At 40.4% G+C, this 21,842-nt stretch overlaps 1 protein-coding gene across 7 annotated transcripts in view; it reads right to left on the bottom strand.

The window, feature by feature from the left end:
- The window catches only part of CACNB2 (calcium voltage-gated channel auxiliary subunit beta 2), a 408,788-nt gene that overhangs the window by 129,913 nt on the left and 257,033 nt on the right, over positions 1-21,842 (bottom strand). For 5 of the 7 annotated variants that reach the window (XM_043883286.1, XM_043883288.1, XM_043883292.1 and 2 more), the window contains one exon: positions 5,921-6,040. In XM_043883286.1, coding sequence (XP_043739221.1) covers positions 5,921-6,040 — 120 coding nt within the window. Of the gene's footprint in view, positions 1-5,920; positions 6,041-6,880; positions 7,325-21,842 lie in introns of those variants that run through there. The other 2 variants (XM_043883291.1, XM_043883289.1) reach the window with 2 other exon arrangements.

Here is a 21,842-nt window from a genome sequence, read left to right as displayed (position 1 = left end):
TTGCTTCTGATTAGCGTGATTTAAGGCCACAACTTTTCTCCCTGAACAAATACTAGAAGCCTTCTGCAGAGATATTTTGCTTATCTGTCTGTTTTCTCTTATGGCTCTGGCCTTTCAATGCCTCCTCTACCCATCAACTGTGACTAATACACTTCAGTACAGTAGACATTTACTGATAAGAGAACAATTGACTTAAAATTTCACATTAATTCATTTTTCTAAGAATACCACACCAAACCTATTTCATCTCTGCCCCAATGCCTTCCATATCCATATTTCTCAACTCAGAATCTCTGCACACAGGAAAGATCATTTTGAGGGAAGTGAAAGGGAAAAGAAAAAAAAAATCTTTCAATAAAAAATAAGATGATCTTAGAACCCAGAAATGTCCATGCAAAATTTTTACATGAATGTTCATAACAGCATTATTCAGTTAGGTTCAGTCGCTCAGTTATGTCTGACTCTTTGAGATCCCATGGACTGCAGCACGCCAGGCCTCCCTGTCCATTGCCAACTCCCAGTTTAATCAAACTCATGTCCATCGAGTCAGTGATGCCATCCAACCATCTCATCCTCTGTCGTCCCCTTCTCCTCCTGCCCCCAATCCTTCCCAGCATCAGGGTCTTTTCCAATGAGTCAGCTCTTCGCATGAGGTGGCCAAAGGATTGGAGTTTCAGCTTCAACATCAGTCCTTCCAATGAACACCCAGGACTGATCTCCTTTAGGATGGACTGGTTGAATCTCCTTGCAGTCCAAGGGACTCTGAAGAGTCTTCTTCAACACCACAGTTCAAAGGCATCAATTCTTCTACTCTCAGCTTTCTTTATCGTCCAACCCTCACACCCATACATGACCACTAGAAAAACCATAGCCTTGACTAGACGGACCTCTGTTGACAAAGTAATGTCTCTGCTTTTTAATATGGTGTCTAGTGTCATAACTAATTTCATGGCTGCAATCACCATCTGCAGTGATTTTGGAGCCCCAAAAAATAAAGTTAGCCACTGTTTCCCCATCTATTTGCCATGAGGTGATGGGACCAGATGCCATGATCTTAGTTTTCTGAATGTTGAGCTTTAAGCCAACTTTTTCACTCTCCTCTTTCACTTTCATCAAGAGGCTCTTGAGTTCTTCTTCACTTTCTGCCATAAGGGTGGTGTCATCTGCATATCTGAGGTTATTGATATTTTTCCCGGCAATCTTGATTCCAGCTTGTGCTTCCTCCAGCGCAGTGTTTCTCATGATGTACTCTGCATATAAGTTAAATAAGCAGGGTGACACTATATAGCTTTGACATACTCCTTTTCCTATTTGGAACCAGTTGTTGTCCCATGTCCAGTTCTAACTGTTGCTTCCTGACCTGCATACAGGTTTCTCAAGAGGCAGGTCAGGTGGTCTGGTATTCCCATCTCTTGAAGAATTTTCCACAGTTTGTTGTGATCCACACAGTCAAAGGCTTTGGCATAGTCAATAAAGCAGAAATAGATGTTTTTCTGGAACTCTCTTGCTTTTTCAATGATCCAGCAGATATTGGCAGTTTGATCTCTGGTTCCTCTGCCTTTTCTAAAACCAGCTTGAACATCTGGAAGTTCACGGTTCATGTATTGCTGAAGCCTGGCTTGGAGAATTTTGAGCATTACTTTACTAGCATGTGAGATGAGTGCAATTGAGTGGTAGTTTGAGCATTCTTTGGCATTGCCTTTCTTTGGGATTGGAATGAAAACTGAACTTTTCCAGTCCTAGCTTAAAGATAGAAACAACCCAAATGTCCACCAACTGATAAACGAGTAAATAAAATGTGATAAATGTATACAATGGAATATTACTTGTCAAGGAAAAGGAATGGAGTGCTGATACATGCGATAACAGGAATAAATGCTGAAAACGTTACTTAAATGAAAGTAGCCAATCATGACAGATCTCCTATTGCATGATTCCATTTATATGCAATAACCAGAACCGACAAATCTATGGAGACAGGAAATTGAATAGTGGTTGCCTAGGGCTGAGGTGGGTGGGAAGAACAGCACGTGACTGCTAATTTAGAACATGAGATTTCTTAAGGGGATGATGAAAATGTTCTAAAGTCTACAGTAATGGTTGCAACACTAAATATTCTAAAATCCATAGAATTGTACACTTTATTTTTTATTTACTATTTTAAAGATTTTTCTTTTTGATGTGGACCATTTTTAAAGTCTTTACTGACTTGGTTAGAATATTGCTTCTGTTTTATATTTTGTTTTTATTGGCCGCAAGGCATGTGGGGTCTTAGCTCTTTGCCAGGGATCAAACCTGTACCCTCCGCACTGAAAGGTGAAGTCAATCACTGGACCACCAGTGAAGTCGCCAAAATGTTACACTTTAAATGAGTGAACTATATCTCAGTAAAGCTGTTTTACTAAAAAGATCAATGTGGGAATAAATTAAGTTCCTATATTATTTGCCTTTAAGGCAATATCAAAGAGCGCCAGATTAAATAGGGCAGGCTCTTCAAAGTACAGAGAACCTGAACAAGATCAAAAGGTGCATGTGGGATCAGAAAACATCAAGTTAAAGAACAAGATCATGTGAGTTATTTGCCTCAAAATAAATATTTCATCTGTTCACTGCAGAGTTTACAAGTTTAAGAGAAGCCGTAACAAAGCAGTAGTGAAAAGTACTGGACTTTACGGAAAGCACAGAGGGCCAGGTTATATAATCTTATGTAGGTCAGTTAATTTCAAAAGCTATTTTCTCTAGTTTCATTACTTGTCAATCACCTTATTTCATGGGCGTATTCTTAAGGCAATTAATGGATAATATACTTCATATTTACAGAATGCCAGGGTCTGAAAACACCACTGAGGTTTATTTCAGGCACTTGCACGGGCTTTTTTTTTTTTTAGTTCATTTGTCTTTATTATGATTCCATGATTGTTTCTGGTTGAAAGATCAGTATTTTTGATACTGCACATACTTATAGCAAGTGATCTGCAGGGTAGGTGAGTTAAAGCACCAAGTTATAAAGGCTTTCTATTTGAAGGATGTTATAAGAGGCACAAAATAAATGTAAAAACATTTACGTCTTTCAAAATGCTTGGAAAAAGTGCTTAAAACTATCTTAAAAGTAAACAATGATTTCATATATTTTTGAACTTTAAGGTTTCATTTTGAAATAGATCCCACAAAGGCACGATGATATATTGGAGGAGGAAAAGAGATTAAAAATAGCCCAATGAATGACCCACGTATGATCCTTTTTTTTGTATACCTTCTTCAAAAATATCAGAATTAAGAAATCAGACCTACCAAAGCATGATTTTAACCAAAAGTACACTTAAATCCTACTCTTTGTATCTTCTTTCAGAACATATTCAAATTCTCACTCACTTTAGTGTAACTCATGTATTTGAATCCAGAGGTTTAAGATAATTGGCCTAATTTTAAAGAAGAAAAATGAATGTAAGTTGTTTTCATTAAACACAGGATATAGCCCTTCAATTATTTTGCTTTTGTTTTAAATTCTTTTCATTTTCTTTCATCTTCTACTTCTCTTGTAACTATAAATGTTTTAGTCTGTATGACAAGTAACACAAATCCGGCTTGATTAAGGAAAACAGTATGATCCATACTGGGTTGAAAGATACTAAAAAGTTCTGCCATATAACATAGGGAGCCCAACCCGCCTCTGTGATGACCTCTGTGAGATGGGGGGAGTGGGTGGGAGGCTCAAGAGAGTGGGAATATACTTACGGCTGATTCGAGTTGTTCTACGGCAGAAACAAACACAACATTGTAAAGCAATTATTTTCCAATTAATACAAAAAAAGAAAAAAAGAGTTCTATGCAGCTGTGTCACTGAACTCAGGACTTAGAGCAGTGAGAGACAAAAATGCACCAACAGATAACTAAGGACTTTGTGGTTGATGAAAAGCAAACCTACAAGACACTGGATTGTATGATGATGTGATATGAGCTGGAGAAACTGTTTAATTTTAGCATGTGAAAAATCACATGAATAAACAAGTGCAAATAGAACACTCTTATTTCTGGAATACAAATTGTTATTTAGTTTCTTTTTCTTGACTTATTTTTTTTCCTTTGGCACCCTGGTGCAAAATATAGAATGCAGAATTGAGATTCTAAATTGCAGCATATATTAGCTACAAGACAAATTTGGGGCAATTAATTTCATTGGTTGTACATTCATTAATTTCAACTTCATAATTTTTCTATTGCAGTAGAACATTTACCAAGAAACCTACCCTTTTAATAATTTTTAAATGAAGAGCAGAACTGTTAGCTGTACTCTATTATAGACACAATGGTGTACAGGAGATCTCTAGGACTTATTCATCTTACATAACTGAAACTTTCTATCTGTGGAATCTCCCCATTTCCTCCTCCTCCAGTCCCTGGAAACCACCATTCTGCCCTCTGCTTCTAAGAGTTTGACGACTTTATTATTCTTTTATTTAAAAAATTTTTTAAATTGGAGGATAGTTGCTTTACAATGTGTTGGTTTCTGCTGTACAACGGGAATCAGACATAACTACACACACACACATCCCCTCCCTTTTGAGCCTTCCTCCTTGACTACTTTAGATACCTCCTATCAGTGGAATCGTAAAGCGTCTGTCCTGTGATCAGGTGATTTCACTTAGCATATGTCCACCACTCTCACCCATATTGTCACATCGTAATGTTTTAAATGGTTAACTTCAGCAGAGCAGATACGTTGGTGGCAACGGGGCCACACCTTGCTTTATCAGTTTTCTGCTTCTGCCCTTTATGAGTCCTCTTGCCGTCAAGACTGTCACACCTGGAGATGACTAGCCTGCCCACTGAGGTGAGAACACTGTTTTGATGTCTGGAAGTACTTTTTTAAGTCAAGGTCTCCGGGCAGCTCCTCTGCAAACTACTATGGCAGCTGGGCTAGAGGTCATGAATATTACATAAGGGCAGTCCATGCATTCAAACCAGCATCTCCAAGCCATGATTCCCATAGCAACACACAGAGATTTTACTCATCTCAGAGACGAAGCAGCCAGCAGAAGTATTCTAATGTTACCCTGGATTTTTTTTTTTAGCAAGATCAACACTTACTCTTTTTTCAAAGCAGTCATTTTTTTCAAAAGAAAACCGATGACCTCGTTAAAATAGGTTCATTTAAAAATTACCCAGTATCACACACACCAAGGCCCTTTGAACTTGAACAACAGCAGTCTATGCTTTAGGAATAGCTGCTATTTGAACCACTGCAGGGGAGAAAGAATCCAAATCATGGCAATGTGTGAAATGAAACAGTCTCAGCTAAATTCTGTACGTCTATGTTTCATATCTGGCTTCCAGTCCCCCTTCCACTTAATTATTATGGGATGGAGAAGAAAGAGCTCCAAAGGGAGGGACATCTTTAATTAATAAAATCCCTTCTTGCTTTCTTTTTGAAAAGCATAATGCAATCCATTTTTTTAAATATAAGAAAAATACTATTATAAAACACCTAAGGAGTCAAAGTGAGAAGAAAGGTTGTTCAAGTCGAAGAGAATAAACATCAGCTTGAAGAAAGTTTGTTTTTCTAAGCAGAGAAATGGTTTCCTGAAAACAAAACAAAACAAAGTAAATCCTTTTCCTATTAGAAGCAGTTTTTCCTCTCTGTATATTCAGGGATCATTTTTCTGCATCTAAATAAACCATCCACCCGTGGAAACAAGTTGCTTGGATTATAAAACAACATAAAAGGCAAGACCACTCATATATTACACTGCCTTTTTCTACCAAGGGAAGTCAGCACATTCCACATCCTGTACCTCTTTACAGCCAATCAAGAAAACACGGTAACAGACCAGATGTACATTTCAGAAGGAACTTCGGCAGGTGGCCCACCATGGACTCAGCACAATGGACAAAGAGCTTGGCACAGAAGGAAGGGTTTTACCTTTGCTTTTTCCAACTGGGCCTGGGCCTGTCGCTCTGCTTCTCTACGCACTGCCTCCCGATCTTCCTCCAAAGAAACATCTGAATCGGATGGACGGCTGGTGTAGGAGTCTGCCGAACCCTGGAGAGGAAAATGGACATTTTAAAAGAGAGTCCGTCTATGATGCTGGCCACGGAAAGGTCTCACTGACACGGCAGTTAGCTTCCTAGATTGTGCTGTCCATTCCTGAAAAGAGGAATAAAAATAATCCATTTTGGTGGCAAACCAGCTACATACATCCAGCTTTGGTTTGCAGACCACTCACTAGGAGAGTTACCTCGTCCAAGTTATTGATACCCTTCCTTCCCAAATCTTATGGTCCAATTAGGAGCCTTTCTGGAAGCCAGAACAAGTTCTCTTATCATTAAACTGACTCTGTGGTGCAGTGCAGTGAAGGACACACACACCGTTTTCAAGGAGAGCTTCAAGAACAGTCCACAGCTACAGTGAGAATTTACAATTAGGAAGACGATAGGCTAAAACAAAAACAAAAACAACAAACATAAAGTCAAGGGAGTTATCAACTTGAACTCTCTGACGCCACTACCATAGATGACCCCTCCTTTGATCTTAAGCAGCCTTTGGTACCTCTGTTTTTACCCAATGCCTCCTCTGACAAAACTGTAAGGCAACAGCTGCCAGCTTCCCTCAATCTTTAAGCAACATATCTTTTTCAGTCCCTTTAAGTAGATATTTCATCAAAGCTGTCTACGGGAAAACACCTGCCCGGGGGGAGCTCCGAGGGCGATAAACCACCGCAGAGGAAAAGGAGCTAGAGGATTAGAGGACTCTCTTCCGCTCCCTCTCTCGCAATAGGCATCATATTACTAATCACAGGAGCCCCAGACAGCCCTCACTTGTACCAGCGACAGAAACAACGACAAAATAACGTCTCCCCTCTACGAAAGCCCTGAAGCTTACACAGATATCCGAATTCTTCAGCCTTCCTCCCTTGGCGCGTTTCAGAAGCCTGATCCAGGTGGCCTTCATCAGCCAGACAGCGCCTTTCCCGTCCGCAGCTGCAGCCCCGGGCAGCGATCCTCAGTGCGCGCTGAGCCCCGCAGAACCCCTGCTCGGTTCCCATCCATGCTCTGGGCAAACCCCCGCTTCTCCGTCCCTTTCGGCCTCCGGGGCTCTCACTTCCTACCCCGGAGGACTCCAATCCAAAGAGATTCTTATTTTCTCATCCCAGTGGGGAGGGGAAACAACACTTGGATGCTTTTGATGGCTTTAAAGATAACACTCTAAGCGCATCCAAAGACAGGCATCAATTCGCCCTAAACTTCATGCATCTTATGACCCTCTCAGCTTCCCTGCTCTTGGATTGTTAAAAGACATTAGTTGTTCGAGAACCTTAAGGGGGGGAAAAAACCCAACCTAGTGCAAAACGTATGCGGTGACATTTGCAAGTGCAAAGTTCAAGGCTTATCTTCAGAGATCTGGAGGGGGAGGGCGGAGGACGCGCTCACCGCACTGGGCATGCTCCGCCTGTAGCCTTTTTACGCAGACGCTCACACCACCCGGTTAGTCTGTCAAATTGCCATTTTGCATCTTAAGTGTAAACAGCTGGAAAGGGCTTTTTGATTCTATAGTAACAGGCACCTGGGATGTTTGACATGCTTCTATTTCAGATGAAACGTCTCGAAGATGAAACCTGTACTCTCTCCCTTTTTCTTTTCCTCTTAAGGATCTCTTTCCATTAATCTGCTGCGGAAAGTATATTCTATGCCATAGGACAATTCATAGATAATAACTATGATATATGATATTGTTGGGCAACTGAAATAAAATCATGCTCATCCATTCTAATATAAAAGCCGCTCTTGATGGCTCCATTTCCTAAACAAAATGCAAGACAGAGATTTGCTCACTGAAATAAGACTTCAAAGTAACCACAGCGCTAAGCAATGAATTTAACGGAGCTCAAAGTGACTTTGAACCGCTTCTCCAACTAAGCAACTATCCTTCCAAATAAAGTCACTGAGATAAATAACCATGTGAATTGCTATCACAGCAATTAGGAACAAATGTAAAAGCTTGGTTGATTTATTAGCTGGAGTTAATTTTCATAGAACCATTTAGTCCAAACTCTTATAAATAAAGTGACGGAAGCTTGGGAAAGAATTATACGTATTCATTTCCAGTATTAATGGGATTACTTTTTTGAAAGTTTATGAAGAAATACACACTTCCAGGTTTCCTAAAGTAAACATAAAATTCTATCACTGCATTCTAAACTATGTTTTGTTTGGGCAGGGGAGCAATTATTTTGTAAGGTCTCATGCAAAAAAAGAAAGCATTCTTAAGAAAGTCTTCCTTACTTTCCCCCCTCCCTCCCTCCATCCCACCACCCTCTCCCCATTTTGCCCAACCCTCCCCATCCCTATTCCTTTCATTTCAAGATTAAGATCAATCTTCATGACTTAAATAGAAAATACAGGAGAGGCTTTAGAATAAACACTGTAGATCAAATGCACCCTCACTGTGGTATCATAACATAAATTAATAATTACTTATATTTTTATCAAGTGAATACAAAATGCATGGGGACACAGAAAATGCATTGCAATTTTTTGGTTCTTATAAAATTCACAGGGGGGATAGGAGTTTTTCTACACCAACATACATGCTAGGGTATTCCTAATTTTCTCAGAGGGGTTCCTATAGCAGGAATTGTTTAGTCCCTCAGTGGTGTCTGACTCTTTCGCGACTATATGGACTGTAGCCCACCAGGCTCCTCTGTCCATGGGATTTCCCACGCAAGAATACTGGAGTGGGTTGCCATTCCCTTCTCCAGGGGATCTTCCTAATCCAGAGATTGACACTGTGTCTCCTGCATTGCAGGGTCTTTTTTTTTTAAACCATGGAGCCATCAGGAATGCCCACAGCAGGACTAGCATAGTAGAAAATTACCAAGAAGCACAGTTATATCCCATAAAGGACATTAGGCCCGCCACATAGGCAGGTCACACCTCAGGGAAGATATAAAATTTCTCTTATTAAGAAGCCCGTAATGAGAGGAAGAGTGTAACACACACACACACAATTGTGTGTGATCTTGTCCCACTATGAACAAAATAAGATTTTAAAAATCGTTTGCTTATAATCAGATGACGCTTTTAATTACATAGTCATTTTGAGACCTGTTACCAGGTTGAAATAAGCAAGCAGTGTAAAACACCCTCTCCATTGAGTTTTGGCAATGATCTTTTGAATATCTGCAACAATATAGTAACCTCTGACCACTTTACAAGGTGAGCTGTGACTTGAACTGAGGTCCCCATGGCTTGCATTCTTTGAATCTGTGAAGTATACACTTTCAAAACACTTTTCATTATAGAAGTTACATGTATCCATTGCAGAATGAAGAGACACACAAATAACCTCTGCCTAAAATTCGCCCACCCAAAAAGCCTCACTATTAAATGGTAGTGTAGTTTAGCCTCCAGAGTTCTTGCATTTTCAAAAGTCACCCTCCCAACGTGTGCCTTACAATTAATCTCCTTCCTTGAGGAAGTGTTGATTTATGCAGTTAGAAGTGGTGTATCTAATTAAGCTTTTGCCTTGGGGACCATAAGGACTTTCTGGGTCATTTTGCCTTCTGTCAGGAAGAGCTGGCAGTCGTTTTCGTAAATCCAAATGAGGTTCATCACAAGCTGTACCCCTGATCTCTTGGGTTCCTTCAGTATGCTTAGTTGAACTTTTGTAATATTTGCCCTGGCAGGTACATCTCAGATTTCCTTCTCTACATCTTAATATTCTCACTCCTTATCATACAGTTCCAAAATGCAACCTGCACCTAATGTCTAACAATAGCTCATCTGGGATCACTTACTTATCTCCTCAGGACCTTTACTCCAAAAGTGCAGTCTTTGCTTACAGGAAATGTTAATTGGATTAACTGATGCTTCTATTTATTCTTCAGTTTCTGGTGTTTTCCAATTTATGTCAAATATTTACACATGAAGCATTGCCCTTTTCCTTTAATACATTTTCATGGATTTATAAAGTTGGTTTTTTTCATGCTGCACTCTACTGTTTCGATCATATGTCTGTTTCCATGTCTATTTTCACATTTTTCTTGAGTGCTCTTGTACTTCCTCTTTTAAAGCCAAAAGGGTAAGAATCATCAGTCTATTGAGGAATGGCTTCTTGGATCCCAAGTGGGTCATCCATTCCTGTAGGAAATCTTCATATGAAACCTAAAGCAATGCTCTTGGGCAAAATCAAATTCCTCATAGTATCCAAAGGTTACCTTGATTGTAGACCAAAGTGCATCCCATCCCAGACACTCAAGATTTCAAACGTACAGGACTCATGTATAGGACAATGCTAAGTCAGTGGCTTCCGCCTGATCTTCTTTGGCAGCGGTACTTTTTGGCACCAGGGACTGGTTTTGTGGAAGGCAAGTTCTCCATGTTACTGAGGGCGGAATGGTTTCTGGATGATTCAAGGGCTTTTCCAGTGGCTCAGGTGGTGAAGAATCTGCCTATAATGCAGGAGAACTGAGTTTGATCCCTGGATCGGGAAGATTTCCTGGAAAAGAGAATGGCTATCTACTCCAGTATTCTTGCCGGGAGAATTCCATGGACAGAGGAGCCTTGTGGGCTACAAATCCATGGAGTTGCAAACAGTCAGACATAACTGAATGATTAACACTTTCACTTTCAAGTGCATTACCTTTATTGTGCACTTTATTCCTATTATTATTATATCAGCTTCACCTCAGATCATCAGGCATTAGATCCTGGAAGGTGGGAACCACTGTCCTATGGCACAGATAGACAAGCCATTTCCTTATTGATCAGGCCCACTTTTAGGAAAAAAAGCAGAATGGGATAGACTTCCAAGGACAAAGACTAAGACAAAAAGTGTTCTGTCTTGTATCATCTGCTTGTCTTGGCTGGGGGAGATGATTCTTTCATTTCTCATATTGTCATTTCTTTTCATAGTTTTAGAAAAACTAACTTTTTCCCTGTGAAGTCACCTGAATGTCACTAATAAAATGAATTGCTGACCTCTGCTTTGTTGGTTTCTTTAGAAACAAAAACATAAATTGCCTACTGATAATGAGAGTTCTTGACTCAAAGTTCAAAAATGATACAAGTTATTGAGATAAAGCCCATTTTCATTAATATTGTTTACTTCGGTTTGCCAGTGTCACAAAATTACTATTCAAACCCATTCAGTCATGAAAGTCTCAGATGTGACTGGCCTGCCATTTAGATAAACTTGAAAATAGTATCAGAGGTGATGGTAGTAAATCTATGCAAGTTCATCCCTGTTATGATTAAGTAACAGTTAAAATATTAGCTTCACTTTTCTCAGGAGCACAGGAAAATTTGTATACTCTGTGTAAGTTTCATAAGTACTGGTGAAGACATTATATTTGGCCCCCAAACAAAACAAAACACCAAAACACCCACCACAAGCATTTCAGTTCAGTTCAGTTCAGTCGCTCAGTCGTGTCCGACTCTTTGTGACCCCATGAATCGCAGCATGCCAGGCCTCCCTGTCCATCACAAACTCCTGGAGTTTACTCAAACTCATGCCCATAGAGTCGGTGATGCCATCCAGCCATCTCATCCTCTGTTGTCCCCTTCTCCTCCTGCCCCCAGTCCCTCCCAGCATCAGGGTCTTTTCCAATGAGTCAACTGTTTGCATGAGGTGGCCAAAGTACTGGAGTTTCAGCTTCAACATCAGTCCTTCCAATGAACACCCAGGACTGATCTTCTTCAGGATGGACTGGTTGGATCTCCTTGCAGTCCAAGGGACTCTCAAGAGTCTTCTCCAATATCACAGTTCAAAAGCATCAATTTTTCGGTGCTCAGCTTTCTTCACAGTCCAACTCTCACATCCATGCATGACCACTGGAAAAACCATAGCCTTGACCAGATGGACCTTTGTTGGCAAAGTAATGTCTCTGCTTTTTAATATGCTATCTAGGGTGGTCATAACTTTCCTTCCAAGGCGTAAGCGTCTTTTAATTTCATGGCTGCAGTTACCATCTGCAGTGATTTTGGAGCCCCCCAAAAATAAAGTCTGACACTGTTTCCACTGTCTCCCCATCTATTTCCCATGAGGTGATGGGACCAGATGCCATGATCTTAGTTTTCTGAATGTTGCGCTTTAAGCCAACTTTTTCACTCTCCTCTTTCACTTTCACAAGAGGCTTTTTAGTTCCTCTTCACTTTCTGCCATAAGGGTGGTGTCATCTGCATGTCTGAGGTTATTGATATTTCTCCTGGCAATCTTGATCCCAGCTTGTGCTTATTCAGTACTTAATACTTTGGGATTAAGTGCTATAACTGTAAGCTAAATGCTAGGAATATGACTTTGTTCCCATCATGGAGCCTGACATTCTAGTGAAGAAGGCCAATTAAAATAATTACCAGAAAAAAAATTACAGTGAGAAAACAGTGAACAGGCTGAGACGAGAGAATGATGGTGGGAAGATACCACTTTAACTGATAAGATGAGATAATCATAAGAGGTGATATTCAAGCTGAAATACCCCAAAAGATAAAGAAAAAACAAGTCAGCCTTGGGATATGCTGGGAAAAGCGATAGAGGAGAGGAAATGGCATATTCTAAGGCCCCGAGGACAAGGAATGAAGAGCAGTCAGGGATGCTAATGTGCTCTTCTGCTGGTATATTTATTTAAGCTCCCTCCTGTTTCTCTCTCTGTAGGTAACACATGTGCAATGTGTATTCTGGGAATCTCTTCATTTATGTGGCATGACCTCGCAGAAAAACTTCTTACACAAGTTTGATTTTCTGAATTAGAAGTGGCATTTAAGTTGTCAGTAAATTCCACATTATGGGGAAAATAAAGTCTTCTAAGGTTTAAAGGGAGTTCTCTGATTTTCTTCCTTCTAAATTAAGGACTATCTCATAAAGGCTAATGTCAGGATGCTTTTGAGACTCTTCTATATTATATGAATTCAAGTAATCAATTTATTAAGGTTAGATGATGTAGACAAGTGATAATAACGATTGTTAATTAAAAAAGAAATCTTTTGTCCACCCCTTGGGGCATGTGGGATCTTAGTTCCCCAATCAGGGATCGAACCCATGCCCCCTGCTTTGGCAGTGCAGAATGTTAACCAATGGGCCACCAGGGAAGTCACATAACTGCTAATTTTTTTTTCTTATATATATATATATATATTTTTTTTTTTATTAGTTGGAGGCTAATTACTTCACAACATTTCAGTGGGTTTTGTCATACATTGACATGAATCAGCCATGGATTTACATGTATTCCCCATCCCGATCCCCTCTCCCACCTCCCTCCCCACCCCATCCCTCTGGGTCTTCCCAGTGCACCAGGCCTGAGCACTTGTCTCATGCATCCAACCTGGACTGGTGATCTGTTTCACCCTAGATAATATACATGTTTCGATGCTGTTCCCTCGAAACATCCCACCGTCGCCTTCTCCCACAGAGTCCAAAAGTCTGTTCTGTACTTCTGTGTCTCTTTTTCTGTCTTGCATATAGGGTTGTCGTTACCATCTTTCTAAATTCCATATATATGCGTTAGTATACTGTATTGGTCTTTATCTTTCTGGCTTACTTCACTCTGTATAATGGGATCCAGCTTCATCCATCTCATTAGAACTGGTTCAAATGAATTCTTTTTAACAGCTGAGTAATATTCCATGGTGTATATGTACCACAGCTTCCTTATCCATTCATCTGCTGATGGGCATCTAGGTTGCTTCCATGTCCTGGCTATTATAAACAGTGCTGCGATGAACATTGGGGTGCACGTGTCTCTTTCAGATCTGGTTTCCTCAGTGTGTATGCCCAGAAGTGGGATTGCTGGGTCATATGGCAGTTCTATTTCCAGTTTTTTAAGAAATCTCCATACTGTTTTCCATAGCGGCTGTACTAGTTTGCATTCCCACCAACAGTGTAAGAGGGTTCCCTTTTCTCCACACCCTCTCCAGCATTTATTGCTTGTAGACTTTTTGGATAGCAGCCATCCTGACTGGCGTGTAATGGTAACTCATTGTGGTTTTGATTTGCATTTCTCTAATAATGAGTGATGTTGAGCATCTTTTCATGTGTTTGTTAGCCATCTGTATGTCTTCTTTGGAGAAATGTCTGTTTAGTTCTTTGGCCCATTTTTTGATTGGGTCATTTATTTTTCTGGAATTGAGCTGCAGGAGTTCCTTGTATATTTTTGAGATTAATCCTTTGTCTGTTTCTTCATTTGCTATTATTTTCTCCCAATCTGAGGGCTGTCTTTTCACCTTACTTATAGTTTCCTTTGTAGTGCAAAAGCTTTTAAGTTTCATTAGGTCCCATTTGTTTATTTTTGCTTTTATTTCCAATATTCTGGGAGGTGGGTCATAGAGGATCTTGCTGTGATTTATGTTGGAGAGTCATAACTGCTAATCTTGAATGAATGCCTATACTGTACTAGGCACTATGGGAATTCACTAATATTACATAATTTAATCATTAATTTTTCTCCATTTTTCACTGATGAAAAAACTTCAGCATAGAGAAGTTACCTGAGAGAGGTTACAAAGCTAAAAATTGATGGGAGATAGGGGTCAACCTTTAGCAATCTAAATTTAAGCTCCATACATGCAATCAGTTCAGAAAATTAAAAGCCAGAACAGATCCTTACATGCAACTCATCTGTTAATCAAAAATATGTTTTTAAACATTTTTTTAAAAGTTGAAGTATAGTTGATTTACAATGTTGTGTTAGTTTCAAGTGTGTAGTAAAGTGATTCACTTATATATATTATGTGTGTGTATGTGTGTGTGTGTGTATATATATATATATATATATAGGCTTCTCAGGTGGAGCTATGGTAAAGAATCCACCTGCCAATGCAGGAGACAAGAGATGTGGGTTCGATCCCTGGGTCAGGAAGATCCCCTGGAGAAGAGAATGGCAATCCACTTCAGTATTCTTGCCTGTAAAATCCCATGGACAGAGGAGCCTGGTGGGCTACAGTCCATGGGGTCGCAAAGAGTCAGACATGACTGGGCACACATATGTGGGTATATATTTGTGTGTGTGTGTGCATGCATGTATATTCTTTTTCAGATTCTTTTCCAATATAGGTTACTACAAGATATTGAACATAGTTTCCTGTGATATAGAAAACATGTTTCTGTCTGCCAGGCACACACATAACCATTTCTAAAGGTCATTTGTCATGATGACTTTCAAATTCTTGGCTCTATCTTTGCTGAACCTGGCACTCTCCCCACTCCCTTTCTCCCCTTCCCTTCTCCCCTCTCTTCCGACACACTCTCCCCCTCCAACCACTCCACACCACACACCTTCACAGATTCTCCAATTTTATCTTCCCAAAGGCACAATGAAGGTGCAATGAAACAGATAATTTCTCATTCATCAATGTAACACAGTTTCGTGACAATGTGCTTGCTACCCTGAAATTTTCTTCACTTCAGAGCATCTCAACTGGAAAGCATTCTTTTTGTTACTTATCTACAATGGAAAGTAGATAACTAGGATAGGAAAACAATGGAAGTCAAGAAACTGGGTATTGAAAATTTCCTCTCTTCCCTGAAAATGAACATAAGTTTGGCAAGTTGGTCTTCAGTAGCCTCTCTGGCAGCTACTCTTGTCTGAAGCTGGCTAGAATTCAAGTGTCTCCTGAGTAATCTTTCAGTTCAATGGGAACCATTGCTAGTGGCACTGAAACTAAAATTATTAAAAAGTAGAAATGGTAGGTCCAAGGCTCAGTGATGTGACTTACATATTTTTCAGAGTACATTACATTACAATACATTAAAACACTTACCACTTAATTATTCTTCGAACCAAGCATATGATGGCTGTTTATGTTTTGTAGAAGAGCTTCTGTCCAATATTTGTAAAATTTGACACTTTCACAAAGAACCATTTTGAGAAAGCTAATATCATGTGGGAATTCTCATATTATTTTGAGTTTTGGATTTCAAGCATAGGGTAAGTAATTTCTCTTCATAATTACAACTATATTTGTGTGTGTGTGGTGGGGTAGTTTTTTAGGCCTATTATATTTACTGATAGTAATAGATGGCAAATGTTTTTCATGCTAATATAACTTCTTTAAAAATTCATTTTTCATTCATGAGAAAGGAAATGAAGAGGCAAGAAGCAGAAAAATAGTGGCTTGGGAGAGTTGGACTTTCTCAAAATATTGCTGAAAAAAATCGAATGAGGAAAAAGGAGTGAGTGAACCACTTGCAGGAAATTTGGAGTACAGGAATTCATGACAGGTATGGATACAGCCATAAACTCTGAGAGGACATCACTACCTTTAGTCTTCCTACTGAGTCTGCTCAGCATACACACATACTATTATTTCCCTTTGCCTAATCAATGTGATACACCACATCAACAAAAGAAAAGACAAAAACCACATGATTATCTCAATAGATGCAGAAAAAGCATTTGATAAAAGACAACATCTAATCATGATTAAAAACTCTTACCAAATAAAGTAGGTATAGAGGGAACATATCTCAACATAATAAAAGCTATTAATGGCAAACCCAAAACCAATCTAATACTCAGTGATGAAAAGCTGAAAGCCTTCTTGCTAAAATCTGGAACAAGACAAGGATGCCCACTCTCACTACTTCTTTTCAGCATAGTATTGGCAGTCCTAGCCACAGCAATCTGATAAGAAAATGAAATAAAAGTGTGTAAACTGGAAGGGAAGAGGAAAAACTGTCATTATATGCAAATGACATGATACTATTATTTCCTTTGCCTAAGAAAACCTCTGTTGAACTCCATTTTCTCTGCCAGTTTCTACCTCATTTTTTTTTCCTCTCCTTTGTAGAAAAAAAATGCTCATGCTCATTTCAATTCTTCTCTATGGGTCTTTTTAAAACTTACTCTCTCCCACCACTGCCCTCAAAACTGCTCAAGGTCATCAGCAATAAATGGTTAAATCCAATGGTCAATTCTCAGTGTTCATCTTACTTGGGAGGTTAATATCACTCTCCATCTTTTCGGGGCTTCCCTTGAAGCTCAGTTGGTAAAGAATCTGCCTACAATGCAGGAGACCCGGGTTCGGTTCCTGAGTTGGGAAGATCCCCTGGAAAAGGAAATGGCAACCCACTCCTATATTCTTGCCTGGAGAATCCCATGGACCGAGAAGCCTGGCGGGCTACAGTCCATGGGGTCGCAAGAGTCAGACATGACTTAGCAACTAAACCACTCCCCACCCCCCCATCCTTTCAGGATTCCCAGCTGGCACTAGTGGTAAAGAATCTGCCAGCCAATGCAGGAGACTGGGGTTCAATCCCTGGGCTGGGAAGATTCCCTGGAGAAGGAACTGGCAACCCATTCCAGTATTCTTGCCTGGAGAATCCTATGGACAGAGAAGCCTGGTGGGCCACGGTTCATAGGGCCGCACAGGACATGACTGAAGCAACTCAGCCCAGCACCTATCCTCTCCTTCACTTTCTCAATGTTGCTTTCCCAAACCGCTCTCGTGGTCTTTCTCTTACCTACTGGCTGCTCTTTCTGAGTCTCCTTGGTTGGATCACCTCTCCCACAACCTCTTTTTTGCTTCAGCCTCACTGAAGCTCCTCATAGGCACCAGGAAAGCTCTCTCCCTAGATCTTCACAGTACAATCACCTCCTTTAAGTCTTTTCTCAGCTGAAACCTTTTCTTTTTTTTTAATTAGGGCACCAAGGGTCTTAGTTGTGGCACATGGGATCTTTCCTTTAAGCACACAGACTCTGAAGTTGTGACATGCAGGCTCCAGAGCGTGCGGGCTTCAGTAGTTGTGGCACACGGGCTCTCTGGTTGTGGTGTGCTGACTTAGGTGCTGGAGGCATGTGGGATCCTAGTTCCCCGACTAGGGACTGAACCCATGTCCTCTGCATCGCAAGGCAGATTCTTAACCACTGGACCAACAGGGAAGTCTCGGTGCCCTTTGAATGAGGACTTTCCTAACCATCCTATTTAAAGTTGCAATCCCCAAAGCCCTCCAGCATCTCTAATCTCCTTTAGCCTGTTCTACTTTTTAAAATTGGAGCTTTCACCTTCTAAAATACAATATAGTTTAATTATGTTTATTGTTTAGTGTCTCTCTCCCTCCACTAGAATATAATATCCATGAAGGCATAGATCTTTTTTCCTGTTTAATTTACTCATTTATCCCAAGTGCTCAGAACAGTGCCTGGCACAAAACACATGCTTTATAAACATGTGTTAAATGTGACTAAGGGTTACCAGAGAAAGAGAGCCTTTTCTTTCTCACATCCTAGATCTTGAAGCTCTTCTGCTGTATGAGGGCCTCCTTAGCATTCCTAAACATTTCCAAATACCCTTAAAACATCCCTAAATATTCTGATGTCTTTTCCTTACTACTGAGTTGGTTAAAAAATCTGTTCGAGTTTTTCCCATAAGAACAAACTTTTTGGCCAACCTTCCCCCCCCAACCCCCGCCAAAAAAACCCACACCCACAGCAATCTTACTGACTCATAGTTAATGGCAATAAATATTTGCTATGATGAGTAGAAGAATAAAACAAAAACTTCAGCCTGAAGATATACTTGGTATTTTATCATAAACCTCAATAAATACCAAGTTCATTAACTTAGTGTAAATGTCAGCTCTAAGTCAGTAGATTAAATAAACATGTTCCATAACAAGCAAACTACTAAAAAGAGAAGACATTATGCTTAAAATTTATATAGCTTCCTTCTTCCAAGGAAAGTAAGAGAGACTTTACATTCTGAAAATGTGATTAACACTTACTTTCTATGAAGCTTCTTTTTCCATTAATTGCCCTCCTTCATTCCAGGGACTTATATTTCCAATCCTAAAACTGCTAATGACTCATTGTGTAGCCACAGGCAAGTTATGTAAATACTCCTCAGACTCATTGCCCCCCATGCAATCTGAGTACAGTAAGTCAAAGCTACTAGAAAGAATATTCTTGAGAATTTTCTTACAGATGGTTGAATATACATTGTAAATATGACATATTCTATGACTGTTTACAGACTGTTACTTCTCATACACTACCCCTGCCAGTCCTAGGAGGATAGAGTTTAAATTCACAGCAGAAAAAAGCGTGACTATACATATAACTTCTAGTAAGATGGAATGTTTTAAAAAAATCAAGCCAGCACAGGAAGAAGATATTTCTTCAAGCAATTTTGGAACATATATTTAAAAGGAATTCAACTAATAGCTGGACAAATAAACAACTCTGGAACATCTTCACAGGCTCTCTACTACTAAATAAAGGTCACATCAAAAGATGGCATGTCCAGCTGTGAGCCTTTTCTTGAGTGGCAGAACCATCAGACAGTGAATCTTGGCTCCTGCCTTCCAGGGAAAATTCGCCAAGGTGACCATGAACCATCAATCCATAGACATTCAAGGACAGTCAGCACATGTATCCTCCAGGGAATCACAGAGTTGTGAAAGGGACAGAGCTTCAGTCCTGAAAGATTTTCCCCTCTAAAATTTTCTGTGCACACAGCAGTTATTCTTATTGGTACAAAACACAGTAAGAGAACAACAGACAAAGGATATGGATACAAGATCACCAAAAAATCAGCTAGTCATAGCATCTGGAAAAAGTGTTTAGCATCACTAAATTAAGATGCATTTCCTTATTAAATGTGTACTGCTGCCAAAATACCAATTCATAGTGTTATGAGGAGACACTACAACCAACACTTTCACATCCTGTTGATAGTCTGTTTTACTTTCAGTTCAGTTCAGTCGCTCAGTCGTGTCCGACTCTTTGTGACCCCATGAATCGCAGCACACCAGGCCTCCCTGTCCATCACCAACTCCCGGAGTCCACCCAAACCCATGTCCATCGAGTTGGTGATGCCATCCAACCATCTCATCCTCTGTCGTCCCCTTCTCCTCCTGCCCTCAATCTTTCTCAGCATCAGGGTCTTTTCGAATCAGTCAGTTCTTTCCATCAGGTGGTCAAAGTACTGGAGTTTCAGCTTCAACATCAGTCCTTGCAATGAAAACCCAGGACTGATCTCCTTTAGGATGGACTGGCTGGATCTCCTTGCAGTCCAAGGGACTCTCAAGAGTCTTCTCCAACACCACAGTTCAAAAGCATCAATTCTTCGGTGCTCAGCTTTCTTCACAGTCCAACTCTCACATCCATACATGACCACTGGAAAAAACAGCCTTGACTAGATGGACCTTTGCTGGCAAAGCAATGTCTCTGCTTTTTAATATGCTGTCTAGGTTGGTCATTGGAGAAGGCAATGGCAACCCACTCCAGTACTCTTGCCTGGAAAATCCCATGGGCAAAGGAGCCTGGTAGGCTGCAGTCCATGGGGTCACAAAGAGTGACACAACTGAGCGACTTCACTTTCACTTTTCAGTTTCATGCATTGGAGAAGGAAATGGCAGCCCACTCCAGTGTTTCTGCCTAGAGAATCCCAGGGACGGCAAAGCCTGGTGGGCTGCCGTCTATGGGGTTGCACAGAGTCGGACACGACTGAAGCGACTTAGCAGCAGCAGCAGCAGCAGGGTGGTCATAAATTTCCTTCCAAGGAGTAAGCGTCTTTTAATTTCATTGCTACAATCACCATTGATATTTCTCCCGGCAATCTTGATTCCAGCTTCTGCTTCCTCCAGCCCAGTGTTTCTCATGATGTACTCTGCATATAAGTTAAATAAGCAGGGTGACAATATACAGCCTTGGCATACTCCTTTTCCTATTTGGAACCAGTCGTTGTCCCATGTCCAGTTCTAACTGTTGCTTCCTGACCTGCATACAGGTTTCTCAAGAGGCAGGTCAGATGGTCTGGTAGGCTCATCTCTTTCAGAATTTTCCACAGTTTGTTGTGATCCACACAGTCAAAGGCTTTGGCATAGTCAATAAAGCAGAAATAGATGTTTTTCTGGAACTCTCTTGCTTTTTCGATGATCCAGCAGATGTTGGCAATTTGATCTCTGCTTCCTCTGCCTTTTCTAAAACCAGCTTGAACATCTGGAAGTTCACGGTTCGTGTATTGCTGAAGCCTGGCTTGGAGAATTTTAAGCATTACTTTACTAGTGTGGGAGATGAGTGCAAGTGTGCGGTAGTTTGAGCATTCTTTGGCATTGCCTTCCTTTGGGATTGGAATGAAAACTGACCTTTTCCAGTCCTGTGGCTGCTGCTGAGTTTTCCAAATTTGTTGGCATACTGAGTGCAGCATTTTCACAGCATCGTCTTTTAGGATTCGAAATAGCTCAACTGGAATTCCATCACCTCCACTAGCTTTGTTCGTAGTGATGCTTCCTAAGGCCCACTTGACTTCACATTCCAGGATGTCTGGTTCTAGGTGAGTGATCACACCATCGTGATTATCTGGGTCGTGAAGATCTTTTTTGTACAGTTCTTCTGTGTATTCTTGCCACCTCTTCTTAATATCTTCTGCTTCTGTTAGGTCCCTACCACTTCTGTCCTTTATTGAGCCCATCTTTGCATGAAATGTTCCCTTGGTATCTCTAATTTTCTTGTAGAGATCTCTAGTCTTTCCCATTCTATTGTTTTCCTCTATTTCTTTGCACTGATCGCTGCAGAAGGCTTTATCATCTCTCCTTGCTATTCTTTGGAACTCTGCATTCAAATGGGTATATCTTTCCTTTTCTCCTTTGCTTTTCACTTCTCTTCTTTTCACAGCTATTTGTAAGCCCTCCTCAGACGGCCATTTTGCTTTTTTGCATTTCTTTTTCTTGGGGATGGTCTTGATTCCTGTCTCCTGTACAATGTCATGAACCTCCAGCCATAGTTAATCAGGCACTCTGTCTATCAGATCTAGTCCCTTAAATCTATTTCTCACTTCCACTGTATAGTCATAAGGGATTTGATTTAGGTCATACCTGAATGGTCTAGTGGTTTTCTCCACTTTGTTCA

Source organism: Cervus elaphus, chromosome 23 (assembly GCF_910594005.1).
Source record: "Cervus elaphus chromosome 23, mCerEla1.1, whole genome shotgun sequence".
Lineage (NCBI taxonomy): Eukaryota > Metazoa > Chordata > Mammalia > Artiodactyla > Cervidae > Cervus > Cervus elaphus.
This window is presented reverse-complemented; position numbering and strand designations above follow the sequence as displayed.